The sequence below is a fragment of the Hoplias malabaricus genome, chromosome 1 (assembly GCF_029633855.1).
Source record: "Hoplias malabaricus isolate fHopMal1 chromosome 1, fHopMal1.hap1, whole genome shotgun sequence".
Classification (NCBI taxonomy): Eukaryota; Metazoa; Chordata; class Actinopteri; order Characiformes; family Erythrinidae; genus Hoplias; species Hoplias malabaricus.
This window is the reverse complement of record NC_089800.1, coordinates 1345966-1369646: the sequence shown is the minus strand read 5'-3', so window position 1 is coordinate 1369646 and position 23681 is coordinate 1345966. Positions and strand designations below refer to the sequence as shown.

The 23681-nt window shown below is 45.1% G+C and overlaps 1 protein-coding gene across 1 annotated transcript in view; it reads left to right on the top strand.

Annotated features, from left to right (window-relative positions):
* Positions 1 to 23681, top strand: part of vipr1b (vasoactive intestinal peptide receptor 1b) — a 72631-nt gene that overhangs the window by 10040 nt on the left and 38910 nt on the right. The window contains exons 2-3 of the mRNA XM_066676004.1: positions 11646 to 11736; positions 12671 to 12784. Of these exons, the coding sequence (XP_066532101.1) occupies positions 11646 to 11736; positions 12671 to 12784 (205 nt within the window). The remainder of the gene's footprint in view (positions 1 to 11645; positions 11737 to 12670; positions 12785 to 23681) is intronic.

Below are 23681 nucleotides of genomic sequence, written 5' to 3'. Positions count from 1 at the left end.
AGTGTGAAAGGCATTTAAACATCTGTGTGGTGCAATCGCGAACATCTGTGCTGAGGAGCCGTCGTAAACAAGCACTTTTCAATAACACGACTTGGCGTGTTTTTGTTCTGAAGTCACTGAGAGCGCTTGGATTTCAGGAGCTTCGGGACATCCCCCCGCCGAGTGAGCAGCGGCTCCTTGTCGGAGCACTCAGCGTGACGCTTTACAGACTCGCGCGCAGGAAGTTAAAGCTTGTACAAGCTGCAGTCGTTCATTATAACACACAGGGCATGTTTGTGACTGATTGTCCTAAATGTGGATGGAGCCCTCGGCCTCAGACTGGAAACACCACGACTGAAGACGTTAAAGGCACAGCGCACAGACTTTAAAGACCACGTAAACATGGGATTTCTGAGGGTGAATCTCTCTGTGACCCGGACACAGTCAGCAATCTGCCATTTGAACCCGTTTGACAGAACAACAGCCCGTGTTCCGTGTCTCAGTTTGTGTTCTGCTGTGTCCTAAGAAGGTTCTGTGAAGAGTGCATTGAGCTGCAGTTGCTCAGTAACAGAAACAGATCGCCGTACTCTGTATCTCTTGTTGCCGGGTCAGTGCTTCCAGGGCTGTATCGCTCCTCTGGTAATATCAGGTCTGCTCTTCTGCTGTTTTGCAATCGCTGTGAGTGTGTACCAGGTGCATACCTCACTTCTCAGCACCAAGATAAAGCCGAGACTGTTTACAGCCATTAATAAACACGTACCGCTCTTTGTCCTGATTGATGGCTGCAGACAAATGTTAATGAGAGTTGCTTGTAGGTGATGCCAAGAATTTGCGAATGATATTTCAGCTGAAGGGATTAGAGGCTGATAACTAGTCTTTTTGAGAGAATAACAGGAGCATACTTTGGTGTGGGATCAGACACTGAGATAAATATAATGGATGTATAACGGGGTTCTTTTTTCTCAGAGGAAAAACGGTAGCATCTCCCTGTGTTGTGTCTGATTCAGATTCTGAAATACAGGTTCAAATCACAAACTCAGCTCCAGCTCAAGTTCCACTGCTCCACTAGGGGGCGCTGGCATTGAGGATGGGCATTGAGCTTCTCATTTCATTCCATGAACGTTTGTCCTTAGTTTGTGTCCCATTTTTCTTCGGATGGCTGAATGTCAGATAACAGCATGTCAGTTATAGATAAAAGGAACGTCCTAAACCACCTTAGCAAGTCTGTTTGAGATCGCCAGCTCAGTGTCGCATGGTCCTTTAGGAACGCAGATGCTCACTGGTGGCTTTAAGATTTCATACGTGTTACTTCACAGCTTCATAGATCTGGTGTTAAATTAAAGAAACACATTGAGATTCCAAATATGGCAGCGTTTGTGCTAAAGGCTAATGCTAATTATTACTATACCCCTTGAAGTTTTTAATTTTTTTATTTTCACAAATAGTTTATGAGCAATTTCCTTTGGATTGACCCCGACTGAGTCTTGCTACTTGTTTCATTTTGTTAATTCTTTTGAAGTGAAAATGCGTGTGAAAGCTTTTAATGTTTACAAAGGTGATCAAGCAGGTTTCAGTAGCCGCTGGCGTAACATCAGGACGTCAGGTTTTTGAAGTGGAAGGAATATTACCTTCTTCAGATTCTTGTAAAACCATTATGTTACAAAAATAAATGAAATAAGGCAGAGTTTTTTCATTTCACTGGAACTCAACAGCTGTGGCTCATTCACTGTTGCCTTCCGTATTGAGATGTTTAAACCTATGGTAAAGGGTTTGAAATATGGGGAAACAAACCTTTGAAATCAGTTCATGAAACATCCCAATACACGGTTAATACACGTTTGTATTTATAGTTATAGAAGAGCAAAGTGAAATTAGGCAAGCCTAGTTTAGCCGGACCATCATTAGCCATGTAGCCATTTTCACAGAGGTGTTTCTGGCATTTTTAAAAACAACCCGGTCTCACAGCTACTCGTGATATAGTCCCATAGTTCTGACATTTTATGCGACAATATCACGATCGTAAGTGAACGGGTAATTACCATAAAAACACTATACGACAGTGACACGAAAACTCCTCCTCATTACAGTCATTTCATAACATAGAAAAAAGGCATAATGTGAATTACAGATCATAGGTTCTTATTCCATTTATTATAATATTTCTCCTAAGCAATGATTATTATTGGTGTCCTACTTTAGCTTTAACTCCAACGAGAACATTTCTTTCCCTTAACGTTATTTTGACTAATTTCCATCCATCCATCATCTGTAACCGCTTATCCAGTTCAGGGTCACGGTGGGTCCAGAGCCTACCTGGAATCATTGGGCGCAAGGCGGGAATACACCCTGGAGGGGGCGCCAGTCCTTCACAGGACAACACACACACACATTCACATATTCACACCTACGGACACTTTTTGAGCCAATCCACCTACCAACGTGTGTTTTTGGACTGTGGGAGGAAACCGGAGCACCCGGAGGACACCCACGCAGACACAGGGAGAACACACCACACTCCTCACAGACAGTCAGTCAACCAGAGGAAACCCACACAGACACACGGAGAACACACCACACTCCTCACAGACAGTCACCCGGAGGAAACCCACACAGACACAGAGAGAACACACCACACTCCTCACAGACAGTCACCTGGAGGAAACCCACACAGACACAGAGAGAACACACCACACTCCTCACAGACAGTCACCCGGACGAAACCCACACAGACACAGGGAGAACACACCACACTCCTCACAGACAGTCACCCGGAGGAAACCCACACAGACACAGAGAGAACACACCACACTCCTCACAGACAGTCACCCGGAGGAAACCCACACAGACACAGAGAGAACACACCACACTCCTCACAGACAGTCACCCGGACGAAACCCATGCAGACACAGGAAGAACACACCACACTCCTCACAGACATTTCTCTAGCCATTATTTGCTTCGATATTTTAGCAAATAATGAATTAGTAAGGTTATATTTTCCGTAAATAAAAATAAGACGGTGGTATTAACGGATGGTAATGACTTCTGTAATGAGGAGGAGTTTTCGTGTCACTGTCACATCGTGTTTTTATGGTAATTACCCATACACTTACGATCGTGATATTGTCGCATAAAATGTCTGACATATGGGACTATGTCACGAACTGCAGTCTCCTCTATCTGTGACTATATCACGAGCAGCTGTGAGACTGGGTTGTCAAAAACAAGGAAATGCCCAAAATACATTCTCTTGTCATTGGAAGGTCTGGAGAAGTTTTGTATTTCATATCAATGTCTTTGTTTACAGTAATAATAAATAATTACAAACTATAAAAAATTGTTAAATAAAGGTAATAGTTTACAATGATGTCAAATGAAGCTTTAAACAGCTTTCTACCTTAAAATTGTAATTTAATTAGTTTTCCTAAACTAGCTATAGGTTAAAATATACAAAGCCAAGCAAGTAGTAGCATAACTCTCATGTAAATGGTGGTAAGATATATCCAATACGTAATGAAGTAGCATGCTAACGCTAGGTTTTAGCTTGTCCTCTTTATCTGGGGGTAAAATTGAGGAACTGATGTTGTCTGAAGAATGCATTTTTCTCTATGTCCCTTGTGCATTGAGTCAAAGACAAAAATAGAAATTTATGTTTATTGTGTACTATTTTTAAAAACAAGGACATGAAAAATGATTTGGATTCGTGTTCAGGTTTGAGCACATTTCCTCAGCATTAGTTCAAAGACAGATAAAACAAAAGTGGTAGTGGACAGGAGGTTAAGCTCTTCTGCGTTTTAGTGACGATTTCTTAATCATCTTTGACACGTCGATGGCTTTCTTTCACTGGATTTGAGCCTTGATTTATTGGTTTATTTATTATATTTTTGAAGTAAGTGAAGGCCAGGTGTGTGTATGAAACACTTTCTTTAAATACAAAAAGTAATAATAAATTAATGTAAGATACATGCATTAAAACTATGTGACTGCTATATAATTGATGTAATTATGAGATTTTATTGATTAAATTATAGGACCGAACAATCTGACTGAAACTAATCTAGGGCTGAAAGGTCGTTGGTTCGATTCCCGCGAGTGACAGTAAAACTGGGGGCGGTGGGAGTGAAGGAACAGCACTGTCCTCCTCCTCAATCCACGGCTGAGGGGCCCTTGAGCAAGGCACCGAACCCACAACTGCTCCAGAATTGACTGCCCCCCCCATTCTGGGTGTGTGTTCACAGCCCCTAGTGCACTAGTGTGTGTGTGTGTTCACTGCCACAGACGGGTTACACGTGGAAGACACGTTTTTCGTTGTACATTGTACAGTGACAAATATAAACGTAATCATTCTCGGCACCAAAGGTTTTCCTCATTAACTTCATTGAATCCCAAACTGCCGATAAATAAAATCACATGCTGTGAAGCTGTCTCCGCTCATAAACCCAGTCTTATCAGCCTTAAATAGCACAGCTCACCCATCTGGATGACATATGCTGTGTTTATGCAGCTTCCCTGTGGCCAAGTTCAATGCTGTGAGCCATTTCTCAGGAGTCCAGGTCCTCATGGATCTCACGGGGGGTGGTGTGTGTCTGATGTCTCTCGAGTCGATGGCGAAGTCAAACTGACATCACAGGCGAGCTCCTCGAGTGGCTAAATCAACCCTCACGGACAGAGGAGCGGGCAGCGGGGACTGTCTGTCTGACAGCTGGCTGTTTGTCACTGAGTTCTGCGGGATGTGAGCGATGCACTCATCTGGGTTGAGGGGGGACGGTGCTGATATCCCCTTTCAGAATGACTATAACAGACAGCCTGGTCCCAGCAGATGTTTGTGTGGAGCAGATAAGTCATGTCCAGGTTTGGGGGACATTTCTAAGTTGATCTTATTTGCTCCTAATGAAATATTTACAGTGGGGATCTATGCCCTGTGCCATCTCCTACCTCTTTTTACATGCGTTTTTAACTACCATTTTAACGGGTGTCAGGCTTAATCCGCGGTCGGGGCTGTGGTTTTGGGCGAGTGAGGGTTGAGTGGAGTGGTTTGGGCCATAATTAATGAATGACTTTAAAACCAGGGGCAAGCTTTAGAGTGAAAAATACACAGTGTTAATGCCATGCTTATTCGGCCTGTAAAAGTTAGTCTATACCGACGCATGGCTATTATTTTGGGCAGAACAGCAGCGCTGAGTCATCCCACAGTGGCTGTGTAAACTAAGAGCACTCGGTCTGCACCAACTATCATAAAGTAACAAGCTTAAAATCCATGTCAGCAGTAAATCTCCTCATTTGGCACAGGTTAAGTTTCCAGTGACTAACTCGCTTGGCCTTTAGGGCTGGAGGTCTGTCGCGCCGTCTCCTGCGGTAATAAGTCCCGGATTTCGCACTGCTATCTTTGGAAATGAGCTAGACCGTGCGAAATCATGGGGCCAGCTTACTGTATGCGCCCGGCCTCCATTTACATAGCTGAAACCTCACAAATGATCTGAGTATAAACACAAACCTGTGAAGTGCCTGCGAGGTTTGTCAGGTATGCCTGGCATCTGAGAGGCTTTCAGGATAACTCCCATTTCACCAAAATATACAGTGTATATATGAGGAGTTTGTCTCTGTAAGTGCACGTAACATGTAACATACTAAACAGGCCAGACGTACACAGACTGCAGCTGTACACAGACGTTTGAATACACACACTCAACCCAGACACATTTAGTTCATTTTCTAATTGGGAACAAGCTAACACATCCTCTACTGGCGATACGTTTAAGCATTCTGCCAATTTCAGTTAATTTCAGCAAATATATAAACTGTAATATAATAACTATTGCACAGGCCTGTCATTAAACACCATTGTGATGCTCAAATTTCCTGCACAAGTCTAAAATATACTCCTTCCTTTTGAAAAAGGAATAAAGAGTAAGAGATTTCAAATCAAATTCACTGTGAAAGGAGCTAAAAAAAATGTCTGTGTGGGTTTCCTCCGGGTGACTGTCTGTCAGGAGTGTGGTGTGTTCTCCCTGTGTCTGCGTGGGTTTCCTCCGGGTGACTGTCTGTGAGGAGTGTAGTGTGTTCTCTCTGTGTCTGCGTGGGTTTCCTCCGGGTGACTGTCTGTGAGGAGTGTGGTGTGTTCTCCCTGTGTCTGCGTGGGTTTCCTCCGGGTGACTGTCTGTGAGGAGTGTGGTGTGTTCTCCCTGTGTCTGTGTGGGTTTCCTCCGGGTGACTGTCTGTGAGGAGTGTGGTGTGTTCTCCCTGTGTCTGCGTGGGTTTCCTCCGGGTGACTGTCTGTGAGGAGTGTGGTGTGTTCTCTCTGTGTCTGTGTGGGTTTCCTCCGGGTGACTGTCTGTGAGGAGTGTAGTGTGTTCTCTCTGTGTCTGCGTGGGTTTCCTCCGGGTGACTGTCTGTGAGGAGTGTAGTGTGTTCTCTCTGTGTCTGCGTGGGTTTCCTCCGGGTGACTGTCTGTGAGGAGTTGGTGTGTTCTCCCTGGCACCCCCTCCTGGCACCCCCTCCAGGGTGTATTCCTGACTTGTGTCCAATGATAATGAATGAATGAATGATATACAGATGGAATCGAAATTAGCACTAATTTATCCTCATACAAACAATTGACTATAAACAGACATGTTTTAATCATGGCTTTCACTGACAGTTTAGGCCCCGTGTTCACAGTAGCATTGTGTGAGGGGTTAATGATTAGTGTCTGTATGTTTAGCTAAAGAGACAACAAACAAGAACAAGTTTGATTAGTCACAGTAGAATTTACATGTTACAGCTCCCTTCCTGGACATCTCTCCTGATCCAGAGGACCATAAAACAAAAGCAACTTTAATCTGCTGGTTATATTTGTTCTTATCTCCTCCACTGAAAGTCCAAAGACTGTAGATGCTTGTGTAAATAGGGAAATCTACTGAGGTGCATCATTTGTTGGTGTTGTTATGTTGTGATCAAGTGTCGCATTTCTAATATCTTAAGACCTACGTTAAGCAGAGGTTTTGCACATTGAAGTCCAGGGGTTATTTTAGAAAGAATGTGGATATGAGCCTAGTCCCTTCTCACAAATATATGACCTTGACCCTCAGAGCTGCACCCTTTTCTCAGTCTAGACGTGTCTTATCCAGTCACCCAGAACATTAACTAGAGGTCACACTCCCAGAGGCCACTTCACCACTGCATCTTGTGTGTAAGTCACTGAGGGAATGGCAGCTCCTCTCTGGGTAATTACTGCAGCTGCCAAACTCCAGTTACGTAAACAGACCATTTATAATTCATTTACTAATCATTTCCCTTATGACGCGCGTCTCATGGATCTGAGAACCGACAAACTTTGGGGTGTCTACAACTCTCATTCTGAATTAGTGAAGGTTTAAAAGAAGCCCTGGACAGTCCTGTTAGGATCGCACACGTTAAAGCATGTTACCAGTGAGAGCTAACCCAGCTACAGTACAGCCTCCGTATGCCGTAATGTGTGGTGTATAATAGCCTCATAAATGATGAGTGAAAGCTGTGGAGTTTACACACTATTTCAAAGTAAACTCAAAAGTCAAAACTCACAAAATTATCCTCTCCGTGAACATGTTGAACTACACACCATCCCCAGGTTGTCACATGTTTGTTCCGAGCTCTTCGCACTATAACTCTCTGAAAGGCATGCTGTTATATGGATTTTAACAATGGCAGCAGTCAGAACGACCAGACAGTAGAGCAAACCCTGTACACGTGCGGAAAATATAATTACCCACGAAAAAACGCCATCTCAACTCTCAGAGCACGCGTGAGAATGCAAAGCAGGCCTTAATACAGCAGCAGTATGTGCTCACGCCGAGTTATTGTTTTCCACATTGTGTTTACTGAGAGTGGAATTAAACTCTTGGTGTTTCTGTCTGAAAATGTGTTTGGTTCTCACTGATGGCTTTGTTATCTCTTCACACTTTTAAAAACCCCGTGCTTCCCAAGACGTCCATTCAGTATTTCTCTCAACATTATGGAAGTCAGTGGGGGGTTTGTCCCACTTTGCTTCAGTGAGAGCTTGTTTGATGGCATTCAAGACCTTAGTGGTGTGTTTGAATGATTAGTTCAGAATAATAAATGTTACCGCAGCTCATCCTGATTAGACTTAGAAAATAAATCAGAATCACTTTACAGACCACTGTGCTGCACAGAGAGGAATTTGTTCTCTGCATTTAGCCCAATACGTGCAGTGAAACACACATTTCACACTTTCCTCCGGGTGACTGTCTGTGAGGAGTGTGGTGTGTTCTCCCTGTGTCTGCGTGGGTTTCCTCCGGGTGACTGTCTGTGAGGAGTGTGGTGTGTTCTCTCTGCGTCTGCGTGGGTTTCCTCCGGGTGACTGTCTGTGAGGAGTGTGGTGTGTTCTCCCTGTGTCTGCGTGGGTTTCCTCCGGGTGACTGTCTGTGAGGAGTGTGGTGTGTTCTCTCTGCGTCTGCGTGGGTTTCCTCCGGGTGACTGTCTGTGAGGAGTGTGGTGTGTTCTCTCTGTGTCTGCGTGGGTTTCCTCCGGGTGCTCCGGTTTCCTCCCACAGTCCAAAAAAACACGTTGGTAGGTGGATTCATTCATTCATTCATTTATTCATTCATTCATTATCTGTAACCCTGCAACACAGACACACACATTCACACATACGGACACTTTGGAGTCGCCAATCCACCTACCAATGTGTGTTTTTGGACTGTGGGAGGAAACCGGAGCACCCGGAGGAAACCCACGCAGACACAGGGAGAACACACCACACTCCTCACAGTCACCCGGAGGAAACCCACGCAGACACAGGGAGAACACACCACACTCCTCACAGACAGTCACCTGGAGGAAACCCACGCAGACACAGAGAGAACACACCACACTCCTCACAGACAGTCACCCGGAGCGGGACTAGAACCCACAACCTCCAGGTTCCTGGAGCTGTGTGACTGAGACACCTACCTGCTGCGCCACCGTGCCGCCCTGGTAGGTGGATTGGCAACTCAAAAAGTGTCCGGTGTGTGTGTGTGAGTGAATGTGTGTGTGTTGCCCTGTGAAGGACTGGCGCTCCCTCCAGGGTGTGTTCCCGCCTTGCGCCCAATGATTCTAGGGAGGCTCTGGACCCACAGCGACCCTGAACTGGATAAGGGTTACAGACAATGAATGAGTGAATGATACTGTCACTGTAACCTTGTAGAAGGAAAGAAAAACATTTTACACTTTACAGTTTTAGGCTTCAGAGACATTTTTCCCTTCACCATGAAATGTCCCTGCTGTGCAAAAGGAATCAAATGGTGTGAGAATATGAATGGGCTTAGGACGATTATATTAGAGTGGATGTCTTTTAGTCCTTTCTCTGTTTGAAGCATATTAACATCATCAAGCAACTGTTACAGCTGTATTTTTGTATTACTTTCTTTATGTATTGAATTCCAAAGCAGTGCTGACTGAACTGCTGCTCTCTCTCTCTCTCTCTCTCTCTCTCTCTCTCTCTCTCTCTCTCTCTCTCTTACACACTTGCATAGACGCACACACACACACACACACTGACCTTCTCGAGTTGTTTCGTGGTCTTACACATCCTCACTGACCCACAGGCTCTCTGACAGTGGCTGTCAGCATGCATTTGTTATTGGCAGCTGACACAAGTGGACACTCCTTCTTTAATTCTCCTTCCCTCATTTACACACAGAGTATCAGCTCTACATTTCCAGCCAAAATGCTGCACTTTCACGCTGCGCTTTTAGGACTCTGTGGATACGGTTCCATAAAAAGCTCCAGGAAGCCAAATTTCACGCTGATTTCACAGCGAAGACGGAGGAGTTTTTCTGCATGAGAGAAACTGTGTTAAAGCACGGCGAGGACGCATTAATTGACTGAGGAAAGAGTGGTAGAAGAAAGGTGAACTTGCCTGGGATGTGGTGTGTGTACAGCGTGAAAGCTTCATCGGTTACACCACAATATCATCTCATCCCAGAGTCTGCAAACAAACAGAAAATGCTTTTACTTTCACAATGATCACAATATGGATTCATTTGCGTTGCTTGTTTCCTGTTATTTTCAGTTTTTTTCCACATCAGCTCACAATCAGTCACACAGTTGGCAGAGAATTTCATCACACTGATGACGGCTGAGGCTCTGTGATAATAATGTTGTTGTTGCTTGGTTGAGAGTAGTGTTTAGAGCCTAGGGCTGCAAAAAACCCCATTCTTCATTAGTCATTTTCGCAGCATAACTTTGGGAAAGCCACAATAAACATAATTTCCTTTAACGCTTCGAGCTTGTTTACACCTTGCATTAACAGGTGTTTGGTGTGTGTGTCGTATCTGTGTGAGCAGTCTGTAATCAAGGGCCGAGCTTTGAAAAAATTACTTACAAAAGAGATAGCTGTGTTTCTGAACGTTCAAAGCTATTTTAAGGCACTGTGGCTATGAATAGTTATGACCACTGTTCCATGATCTGAATTCTGAGACCACAGTTGTGCTCACAGTTTGGGCCAGGCATACGCAGGCAACGTGTATGAAGTCCAAACCCATATTAATCCAGCTGCCAGCGATGATATGTGCATTGTTTTCTTAAAGATTTGCACGAGGATACCGTGATCATCATATCCTCAGGCACATAACGTGTTAAATGAGGTCTGAACGACTCTGTGGAATTTCTTATTGATATGTATACAGAATATAGCATATTATAATATGTGGTAGTGAGGAGTGTGGTGTGTTCTCCCTGTGTCTGCGTGGGTTTCCTCCGGGTGACTGTCTGTGAGGAGTGTGGTGTGTTCTCCCTGTGTCTGTGTGGGTTTCCTCCGGGTGCTCCGGTTTCCTCCCACAGTCCAAAAACACACGTTGGTAGGTGGATTGGCGACTCAAAAGTGTCCGTAGATGTGAATGTGTGTGTGTGTGTCTGTGTTGCCCTGTGAAGGACTGGCGCCCCCTCCAGGGTGTATTCCCGCCTTGCGCCCAATGATTCCAGGTAGGCTCTGGACCCACCGCGACCCTGAACTGGATAAGGGTTACAGATAATGAATGAATGAATGAATGAATGAATATGTGGTAGTGCTGGGCGATATGAGCGCTAATCATTACCACGATTAATTGTAATTTTATCACGATTGCGATTAATGAACGATTATTTTGTGTTTGTATTTATGACCTTCACAGTTCAGTGTTGAGGCTTGTGCTGTAAACATGCTGCAGTGTTAAAGCCGGGATGTTGTTTCTAATGTCACCGAGAGCTTGTTTCTCTCTCGTTTCCTGAGCACTGTTTACATTTGGTGTGTGATTGTGCTTTGGATGAAACTGTTTTTTCTCAGCATTTATATTTGACGTCCTTTTGTTCAGTGTCGTCTTAATTAAAGTCACAACACATCTCGTCCAAACCACAGACGCTGTGCTTTTCTTTGTTGCGAGTTGCTCGAGTCGCTCGGTCGGCCTCGGCGTTTAGGTTCTCCTCCATGTGGCAGATAGGAGGCAGAATCATGTGACTACAGCTTGGTAGCGTGATTTTAAAGGGACAGTACATGAACACACAGTGGGGACAATATAAACATGATCGATATAATCGATATAGGCAAGATTATGTCGATTAGAAGTGCTTTTAAAAAGGACAATGTTATGGAAAGGTTTAGAAATGCATTATTAATGGGAACTCGTGTTGAAGACAGAAGACTAAAACTCTGCTCTTGTTCTTTCACACAGATCGGCTCCGTTCACATGTGTGACATGGTCAATGAGATTGAGTTGGAGAGGAAAAGATGTGAAAACAAAACGGCTGGAAACGTGACGTCAGGTAACATTCTCCAGACTTTAAATCTCTACTCCAGGAGGTGTCAGACTTTAGTAAATCATGTTTCTCTCAGAAAGAGTGATTCCTACAGAGACTGGATCAATTTTACAGCGCTCTATTAGACGTATAGCTATATGAATGTATTACATGGCGCAGTACCAATATCCTTCCAGATGACTGTCTGTCTACAGTGTTATAATAGATTGCTTTCAAGGCTCTGACACTATACAGGTGCGTTAATAGAAGAAAAAAGACTTGTACTTTTTCCAAGCTTCCACAGAGCTAGCCGAGTCTTCGAGGCTCTGAATGTTCACTCAGATGGTTGCCTGGAAGCTCCTTTGAACTATGTAATAGGTTATCATCTTCTGACTTATCCTTTGGACCGAGAAGGTGCACTGACAAGTCCGTGGTGCAACGACAAATCTTTGAAGTGAAAGAGAACAGTGAAATTCATGTTCATGTTGTAGAAAAATAAAATGAAGAACAGGGGAATGCTTTGTCTGTAAGCTTCCTCACGGCGATATGAAGCCGCACATTTCCTTCACTCGCACCGAGAGAGCCTTGAGATTCGCAAATCCAAAAGAGAGACTACAAAGCGCACTCCCTTGAGAATAGTCACTTAGCTCTGATGGGAAATACCTGGACTTATTGTGAATTCCCAAGGCCACCAGCTTTATTACATAAGCTCAAAACATTATCAGTACGGTGTCTCAGCTCTGGTTTCTTTATTAAAATTAACAGCGAAGATACGTAGTTATAGCAACTTAGCTCATGGGTATTTTCCAGCCACGTAAAGGGAAGCTTTGGCTTTGAATTAAAGACAAAAGAAGAACTGTGTCAATCTTATTTCCGTGTAGTGTTCATTAAACACTGCAGTTAATGACACATTAAGAGGCATAAGACTGTCACTGTCACTGAGTCTCCTCTTTGTTAACAGGCTGTAAAGGCATGTGGGACATCATCGCTTGTTGGCCTTCAGCTGGAGTCGGCGAAGTGGTGGTGATTCCATGTCCAAACTATTTCAGCTACTTCAGTAACCAGTACAGTGAAGGTAAGCACACAATGACTGTGTAAAAAAAGGTGTACGACTATCAGATGCTGAGAATTTGGTTTTATTGTGATTACCTGATAAAGCCTTGTTGCTTCTCAGTTTACCTCCACCTGTGATTAGCCGACGCACAGCTATTTACGAGGCCACTGTTCTGTGATCAGGTTTTTTAGAAATAAAAAAACAAGTGGTTTACGAGCAAGGGATGTTTCAAGTAAGGCCTGGCTGTTCAATCAGTCCAGAATCGATGAGTGAGTTTGAACAATGTCTACCATTTTCCTTCTCTTAGCATCTCACGTCTGAACTCTAGTTAATGCCAAGTAGCTTGTTAGCGTCTCCACATGGCTCCCGGGCAGAGGCCTTTCTCACTGACAGTTTCTTTACAGACAGAGAGTTTTAGGGTGGTTCCTTAAATAATAACGCCTCTAAATTTGAGAGGACACGAGGAGAGAACCTAAGAGAAGATTACTGTATATATGTGGTCTTTAGAAGTGTTTTGAAGGACAGTTTTCACTACTTTCTGAGCTCTGAATTCAGGCTAACGTCCATTTTCCAGACAAACTGATCTCTTATAGTTCTTTACCCTTTAACAGTAATGATAACAGGAGCAGCAGGACTCTGGATGGAGTTATTCGTTGTCAGATAAGGGACAGAAGAGTTCACTGCTGTCAGGCATGTCTGTAGTATTTAAGTCTTTATGTGATCATCTGTCATTCTGTGTTATAGTTCTTCTATACACTCTGTCAACCCAGAAGACACCTGTCATCAGCTCCAGTATGAGAACACTACTAAGCCCTGGAATCTCACGTTAGAGCAGTATACCGCACACCCACAGCTTTGTGATTAATTCTCCTTCTTGTTGCTTGCTGTGGCTACGTACAGCGAATGATGCATTAAAGGAAAGAGGTAGCAACAGCTATTTTCTGTAATGGGCAAAACCGGGGGGAGCATTAGGAAACTCCCTGTGTACGACGTGCAGAGAATGCATTGTGAATGAGTTTTTTAGGCTTTTTCTGCCACTGCTCTGAATGGTTTGTTGAGGAGCTCTCAGTTTGTTGGAGCAGAAAAAGCATAAGATCCAGGAGATGGTATTTCATCACATTAAAACCTACAGAAAAAAACCCCAAACACATTGTAATGCTTTAGAGAGAGTAACCACATTCAAAATCTGAAATCCGTTTGTGTTTCTTGGTCCAGGGACAGTGACAATATTGATTTCCATGCACAAGTACTTCTTACAGTCTGTTTAATAGATGTTTATCATTGATATACTTCCTGTTCTCGTCTCAGTGATGACGAAGTGTATTGTGTTGTTTCTGTGACCAGAGGGGAATGAGTTTCGCTTCTGAGCCTTGATTCCTCTCAGGGTTTCACCCTCATGCTCCGAGGGAATTTATCCTGCCGCTCTGGCGTCAGCGGTGCACCCTTGGGGTTAGGACCCCGAATCCTATTAAAATACTTTGGGACAAACCAATTGCACAAAAAGTGCTCTATAAATGAAGTTATACCACAGTTAGTTTTGAACCCATATTGCGATTGGCTGAGAGGTGTTCTAGTGCTGACATTGCATGATAATGGCACTCTGAGCAAAGCTTTTCCAGTATTACTCCGCCACATGCACACATAAATTAGCAGTGGTGCCTGCACTTACAAGACAGCAGGGTTGTATTTTGCAGAATGTTCATAAACCAATAGTTTTTTCCATCCTCTTTATGTTAAAACCTAACAATGAACAGCGATAACAAAACTGTGGTATGATCACGATAATTCACTTGAGGTTTGTGCACTGGCGAGAGAACACACCACACTCCTCACAGACAGTCACCCGGAGGAAACCCACGCAGACACAGAGAACACACCACACTCCTCACAGACAGTCACCCGGAGGAAACCCACACAGACACAGAGAGAACACACCACACTCCTCACAGACAGTCACCCGGAGGAAACCCACGCAGACACAGAGAGAACACACCACACTCCTCACAGACAGTCACCCGGAGGAAACCCACGCAGACACAGGGAGAACACACCACACTCCTCACAGACAGTCACCCAGAGGAAACCCACGCAGACACAGAGAGAACACACCAGACTCCTCACAGACAGTCACCTGGAGGAAACCCACACAGACACAGGGAGAACACACCACACTCCTCACAGACAGTCACCTGGAGGAAACCCACACAGACACAGGGAGAACACACCACACTCCTCACAGACAGTCACCCGGAGGAAACCCACGCAGACACAGGGAGAACACACCACACTCCTCACAGACAGTCACCCGGAGGAAACCCACGCAGACACAGAGAGAACACACTATACTCCTCATAGACAGTCACCCGGAGGAAACCCACGCAGACACAGAGAGAACACACTACACTCCTCACAGACAGTCACCCGGCGGAAACCCATGCAGACACAGAGAGAACACACCACACTCCTCACAGACAGTCACCCGGAGGAAACCCACGCAGACACAGGGAGAACACACCACACTCCTCACAGACAGTCACCCAGAGGAAACCCACGCAGACACAGGGAGAACACACCACACTCCTCACAGACAGTCACCCGGAGGAAACCCACGCAGACACAGGGAGAACACACCACACTCCTCACAGACAGTCACCCGGAGGAAACCCACGCAGACACAGAGAGAACACACTATACTCCTCATAGACAGTCACCCGGAGGAAACCCACGCAGACACAGAGAGAACACACTACACTCCTCACAGACAGTCACCCGGCGGAAACCCATGCAGACACAGAGAGAACACACCACACTCCTCACAGACAGTCACCCGGAGGAAACCCACGCAGACACAGGGAGAACACACCACACTCCTGACAAGACAGTCACCCAGAGGAAACCCACGCAGACACAGGGAGAACACACCACACTCCTCACAGACAGTCACCCGGAGTGGGACTCCAAAGATGAATGAGTGAATTACAGTGTATAGAAATCTAATCACTATTATTTGGTCTAGAATTCACTGGTTTAAGGAAGCAATGATACACATCAGTGAGGGATTTTAAGACTAAGCATCTAATGTAGTGAATTATGAGTATGTGGAGCTGGCAGAGAGACAGGAGACACTGACAGTGCCAGGTCGAGTACTTCTATCTTCTCACATAGTGTGCCGTGACCAGCTGTGCTCAGGTACGTCCCACTCTACTGCCACTGAAACCTGAACAGTGAAATTAGCACTAATGCTTACTGCTCGAGATAGCAGTGTGTGTGTGGGGTGGAATCCGGAGATCATTTTTATTTATCTTTATGATAATTCATGTAAATTGTTTAATTTAAAAGTTAAATTAAAAGTTATCCTCTGGTGTTTCTGCTTGTTTCTAGAGCAGAGAGGAATGCATTTATATTTTGTTTTTATGATTAACCCCTTGAACCATACACCAATAATTCAATTGTTATTCAATATCTAGAAATATGAAGCATTCAGTAGCTACTGTGAAACTGATCTGAGCACAGAGTCAGGAAAAGATCAGGACGCCACAAGCACTGTATAATCTTCTGTAATCAAAGACCTCGATAAGGACTCCACTGCAGGTCCAGCTTGTACTCTTCTGTGAAGGATTTACACACAGTAAACATTGGAGAGGTCAGGTACCGGTGCTGATGATTAGTTCTGGATCACAAACCCCAGTCCAACTCATGCCAGCGGTATCGGATGGAGTTCTATCTCTCCAGAACATAGCCCAATGCTGGGAGATTGTATTCCCATGTAGCACCCCTTTAGATTTGATGCTCATCTTTGGAAATAATACGAGAGGTGCATGGACTGTTGAGCGTCTGTAATTACCATAATTCATTTTTTATATACTTTACCCACTTACCCGCTGCCTGCGCTGTAAACTCCTCTCTGAGAGGAAGAACAACACTCAGTGCCTCCTGCCAGCTCCAGCTTAGAAACTGAAGCTGCACTAATGTCTCCCTCTCTCCCTCTCTCTGCAGGGGGCTTGTTCTTAATGGAAAAGGTCTCCTGACAGTCCCTGGTACTATTTATATTCAAAGGAACATTTGGCACAATAATGTGATTTACACATGTGTCTTCCTCTCTTCACAAATGTAGTCAAACAGCTGGGACCCGAAAGAAGATGGACATACGTAGTTCTCCTATTTTGTCCATTTCATTCTGTTTGGAAAACCTCAGAAAAACGGAATATCAGGAAACATACTGTGTACCACTCACTTGAGGTGAATGATTAGGGGCTAAGCTTTAACTGGGGGGCGTCTAGGGGTCATTGCCTCGTAGCGGTAAACGTCTTTGACGAGGTACAGATGAAGCAAAGCCACAAGGAGCTGTTAATGTCCATCTACAGGTAGAAACACTAACTGAGTCGTGAACAGCTATTAACTGATTATCTGCAGGTGTCTGTGAAATACACAGCCGTGACGTCAGGAAAGAACATAACCCTCAGCTCAGTCTGCTCTGTGTTTAACGCAGTTTTTCAGCAGCTTTCTTTACCCTCATCGATAATCAGTGTTCCTCTGCTACATAGCGCTGTTTCAGCTAGTGCCTCAGTGGCGTTCAGTTTGGTTCATCGCAGATTGTAATGTTTTTACTTTATTTTTGTCTTGAAATGACACTCGGCGTCAGGAAACTCACTACACCTTCTCCCCGCACACACACCGCGTGTGTATTCTGTCAAGAACAGACCGGCGTCAAAGGGACATGCAGTAACAGCAGCAGCTCCCCCAGGTCCTAGTGCTCCCAAGTTTCATTACACTGTTAATATGGAGAGAGAGAGAGATGTTTAGGGGCGGGGTGGGGGCTACAGCCCTTTTAAAACAGGTCTAACAACGTCCATACTCTGTACACGAAAGAGTCATCGAGTTTAATGTTAGGTTTCTACCGTTTCACCCAAACGTACTGTACATATCCCATCTCCCATGATGCTGTGGTGTAAGAGAGGTTTATTCCAGGCCCAGTGTAATAACCCTCATGAGTTTACTGTGCCTGGTGTGATATGGGGCGTCTGTTCTGTGTCTGCTGTCCAAGCCTGGCACTTTTCTGTTACACCACGAGCCTCACAACACATTTGCTTCCAAGTGCCCGACACATCCAGGCCCACTGGGATACCAGGGTCTTATTCAGGTGTGACTCACACACTGCGGCACTTGCTTCTGATTAGAATAAACTGAGCCTGGCCTGTGGCGGACAAATCATTTATCATTCCTTACCCTCCGATGGAATTTTTCTGGTGTCTAAAGATACGGCGCAACCGTGCGTTCCAGTGCAATGAGGCTGTGATTGCAATGCTGAGCGGCTGTTTATTTCACAGCATAACAGCACTTAAGGAACGCAGCCTTCCTTCACGTGTTGTTTTCCCAAATCAAAACAAGGCTATGCATTTCTGCTGTGTTTAAGTGGAGAGATGCTGATTTAAAATACAGCGTTTGCTAAAGATGTATGACATCCTCTGAATGCTGAAGCATAGGCAGCAGTGTAATGTAAACTTCACGCAACGATGGAGAGGAAGTGGTTAGAGATTGTATTAGGAAAACAACGCCAACCACCAGCTACACAACAAAACATGTACAAAATAGATCAAGGAATGTACACAGAGAACTTGGAGGTTACATCTTCTTTTCTGTGGGATACTTCGTTTTTACGGGCACTTGCTCTGAATTGTTAAGAAAGGATGTCATTTAATGTGGAATTACAGATGATGCTGGACGTCTGGCAACTGGCCGCAGTGTGAATGGAGCCCCAGCTGTGCTGTTTGTGGCTGGAAATCACCAAGCGTGCAATTGGCCTCTCACTGGGACACAGAGGCCGCAGGGCTCTTTTCTTCTCGGTCGCTATGCAACCCCTCAGGCCTTGGCCTTCACACTCGTGAGGTGAAGTCTTTCAACGTCTTTGACATTGTTTGTAAGAATTCCCACACACAAAGTTGGCTAGAAAGTTGCACTGATTAAGATTAGCCCTTGTTGCGCAGCTGGTTGTGGTTCTTGGCGCTTGGTAGTAATTATTTAGATTTTTTAAAGCGTAGACAAGCAGACCAATGAGGACACAGCATTGGTGGCATTTCGTAAATTCCTGCATGAGGCTGAGTGGTGTCACATCTGATTTATAGCAGACGCTTCCCGTCAAAATACTGCACCGTGCTGTTTCTGACAATGTCACTGGCGAAGTTTCAGCTTTGTTTCACTGCTTAATTCTAACAGTGTGGGAGGTGGTGCTGCTGATGTAGATGACTATGGTTAATGTGTATATTCATTCATTCATTCATTCATTCATTATCTGTAACCCTTATCCAGTTTAGGGTGGCGGTGGGTCCAGAGCCTACCTGGAGGGGGCTACAACTAGGATCCTAAAATTCACTTGCATATTTTGATAGGAAACCCAAGCAGACACAGGGAGAACACACCACACTCCTCACAGACAGTCACCCGGAGAAAACCCACGCAGACACAGAGAGAACACACCACACTCCTCACAGACAGTCACCCGGAGGAAACCCACGCAGACACAGAGAGAACACACCACACTCCTCACAGACAGTCACCCGGAGGAAACCCACACAGACACAGGGAGAACACACCACACTCCTCACAGACAGTCACCCGGAGGAAACCCACACAGACACAGGGAGAACACACCACACTCCTCACAGACAGTCACCCGGATGAAATCCACGCAGACACAGAGAGAACACACCACACTCCTCACAGACAGTCACCCGGAGGAAACCCACACAGACACAGAGAGAACACACCACATTCCTCACAGACAGTCATCCGGAGGAAACCCACGCAGAGACAGAGAGAACACACCACACTCCTCACAGACAGTCACCCGGAGGAAACCCACACAGGGAGAACACACCACACTCCTCACAGACAGTCACCCGGAGGAAACCCACACAGACACAGGGAGAACACACCACACTCCTCACAGACAGTCACCCGGATGAAATCCACGCAGACACAGGGAGAACACACCACACTTCTCACAGACAGTCACCCGGAGGAAACCCACACAGACACACGGAGAACACACCACACTCCTCACAGACAGTCACCCGGAGGAAACCCACGCAGACACAGGGAGAACACACCACACTCCTCACAGACAGTCACCCGGATGAAATCCACGCAGACACAGGGAGAACACACCACACTTCTCACAGACAGTCACCCAGAGCGGGACTCGAACCCACACCCTGCAGGACCCTGGAGCTGTGACAGAGACACTACCCGCTGCACCACCGTGCCGCCCAACATTAATATTTGTAAAATCAATATACTCTCTGAACGTATGAGTGTGTGTCGCCCTGTAAAGGATTGGCGCCCCCTCCAGGGTGTGTTCCCACCGCTGCCCTGAACTGAATAAATGTTACAGACAATGAATGAATGAATGAATCTTAATTGTAGTTCCTGTCTAGATAATTTAACCCAATCCCCCCAAAAGGCTTGCTCTTGCTTCTAGTGGGTTCTGTAAAGTTATTATGAGATCAGTATTGAGATCACTGCTTCTAGCAGCTGGTTTAAGGCATCTTCAAAAGCCGTTTGAACTGGGGAGAGCACCCCACAGTGCTGAGAGTTGTCGAAAAACAAGCAAGGTATAACATGTCGATAATGGAGTGCTGGGGTTAAGTGCGGCGTTTATGTAGACTCTGTATAATGCAGGGGTATAGATTTGATGTCATGGTATTCTAAGGGCTCTCTGTTGTAATGCTGGCAGACGAATGAGAGGCAGGAGGTCCAGAATCTCATGCATTTTTGATTGAGGTTGAACTCTAATTACTGATGGCACAGATGATGTGAAATTCAGTTTGAAAGCTGTTCTCCTGTGTGTCGCTCTGTTTATCTGCGCCCTGATGCACTCAGCACATTTGAAGTGTGGGTGGTCTGGACTGGAGTTCTGAACGGACGACCGATCCAGTGCACTGAATGATAGATGATGGAAGTTATAGATGTTCAGGAACACTGAGATGTGTTTGAGAACCCTACAGTGGCATTTCCAGGTTAAAAGAAGGGTGGTTTGAAGTGTGGAGGTTAAGAGGGCAGGAGGTTGACTCCATCAGGGACAAGTCTAGCTTTCGCAGCTCATAAGCACTTGGTCAAAAAAAGAAAAGATATTTAAGTCATGTTTAGTTGGCCATATCATGGAAAATGAAAATCCAGTGAGGTTTTGAATGAAAGATTAATGTTGATTTGAAACAAATGCTGTCAAATGAAAGACATACAAAGGTTCATTCATTCATTCATTCATTATCTGTGACCCTTATCCAGTTCAGGGTCGCGGTGGGTCCAGAGTCTACCTGGAATCATTGGGCACAAGCTGGGAACACACCCTGGAGGGGGCGCGAGTCCTTCACAGGGCAACACAGACACATTCACTCACACCTACGGACACTTTTGAGTCTCCAATCCACCTACCAATGTGTGTTTTTGGAGCGTGGGAGGAAACTGGAGCACCCGGAGGAAACCCACGCAGACACAGAGAGAACACACCACACTCCTCACAGACAGTCACCCGGAGGAAACCCACGCAGACACAGAGAGAACACACCACACTCCTCACAGACAGTCACCCGGAGGAAACCCACGCAGACACAGAGAGAACACACCACACTCCTCACAGACAGTCACCCGGAGGAAACCCACGCAGACACAGAGAGAACACACCACACTCCTCACAGACAGTCACCCGGAGCGGGAATCAAACCCACAACCTCCAGTTGTGTGACTGCGACACTACCTGCTGCGCCCCGTGCCGCCCACATACAAAGGTATCGTATGTATATCATGACAAAATGCAGGATTTTACAAACGTATGTGTGACAGAGAATACACTCCACGCTTAAATCCATCAACTTTGCAGTCAGCTCTCTGGCTTTGGACGACAAGAGACGGATTGAGTGGGTTTTGGCTGCTCTTCACTAACTCAGATCTGTGTGAAATCTGTGTTACTGGAAATCAGTTGGATCCGTGTTATTAAAGAGCTGATGTGGTTGGTATCACTCCTCAGTGAAGCAGGAGTGTGGCTGGAAATCCATGATAACACCAGTCACCGTGCCTCAGCGGGTGAGAAGGATGGCAGACTTTTATGCTTCTGTCAGTTTGGAGCAAAGCTTCCGACCGTGGGCTTATACCGCTGTGCTACAACACAAACTCCATAAACAGGTTCTCAAAAATAACCACATCTCATCCACGCATCCATCCTGTTCACTTCGTATTAAATTTGTGTTTTTAAGTAGAAGGTGAGTTAAAAAAAAGTATCCTTCACTTTATATCTGTGTATTTGCCACGTATTTGACAATAAAACAAAGACAAGATGGGACTGTCTCCAGTGTCGACTTCAGTGCGGAATAGGAATGGAATGGAGGTTGCCTACCCTCCTCCAAAGGTTACATAGTGCAGTTTCTGCAGTGCTGAGCATAGAGTAGCAAAAACGGAGGCTCTATTCTCTCTCTCAGTGAAGCATTTACTTGAGCTTACTGTTATTAAAGGGGGGCACCTGCAGCCTTGAGGTTACAGTAGCGAGCTTGAGGTCAGAGTGTCGCTGGTTCTGTTTCCGGTACCGGAAGCTCCGGCTGTGTGTGTGTTCACTGCCCCTAGTGTGTGTGTGTGTGTGTGTGTGTGTGTGTGTGTGTGATTCCCCCCCCAAGGGGATCAATAAAGGTATTTCTTCTTCTTCTACTTCTTAAGCCTTGTCTTTTCACTCTCACACAAACATGATTGAAGACTTAGACAAGGAAGCACCTCACCAACCCACGCACTCTGAAATAAAACAAGCCAATCGTATTTTAATGAATGAACCATGAGATTGTCTTCTGAGACATTAATGATAATGTGGTGTACCTTAACGTATGAAATGACTAAATTCACATTCTAAAGTCACACATGATTATTGATGACTTTTAAGGCATGGACAATCAAACTGATACCCATTTAAAAAACTGATTTTAAACCATGTATAAACCCTTCTAAAGATACTCTTATTTTAAAGTGAAAATGCTAAATCCCAAATCCCAGGACATCACCTTCATCTCCTTCCCTCTACGTTAGTAAAGGCTAAATGTTAGCTTCTCTGGGAGGAGGAAGTACAGAAAACCATCCATCTTCACTTCCTGTGAAAGCTTTGACTCTCCTCCTGACTGATACATATGTAACAGTGCTGTTGTGTACACCCTGTGGAATTAAAGAAATCAATGGCACACTGCAGCTCATTAATCACACTTACACGCTGCTTAGCGGAATAGATGGCAGGACAAGAGCGAGAATGGAGACCCAGGGTCCAATTTAGAGCCAGAGGAAAGTGCCGTGTACTGTTAAACAGATATGCAGTTTTAATAGTCGAAGTACTTTTAAAGCCGAGTGCTAGTTTACAGAAATAATTGTTAGTGCACCACAGATAAATCAATCTGACAAGCAATTAGAGTGAGGGTCCTTAGTAAACACATGCCAAACAGGCCGGCGGAATATCTCCTGAAAGATGCTTTAGACGTGGAGTCTAAACAAGTGAACTGGACTTTGATTTCTGCGCGTACGTGGGTCTACACTTTTTTACTCTCATACCTCACGGAATTAAAAGTGTATCAGGTCAATTACTCCAGCTGCACGTCTATGTACAGGTTAATGATAATCCCCAGGACCCGTGGATGATGAAACACCTTCAGAACATGTGCTTCGGGCTCTTTGAGAGGAATATTCGCTTAATTGAATGTTCCTGAATGTTTCACTGGTGCTCTTTGAGACACGGGGCGCGGTAAATTAGAAAGAGTACAGTAGCGGGTGTTAAGCTAGAGCGCGGTCTGCTGGACCAGGTTTAGTCATCTTATAGGTGCCATATTTTACAATAATCCCTTGTTCAGTGACTGCGAACATTCAGTTGTAAATCTGGAGCTCGCCGACCCACGCACTG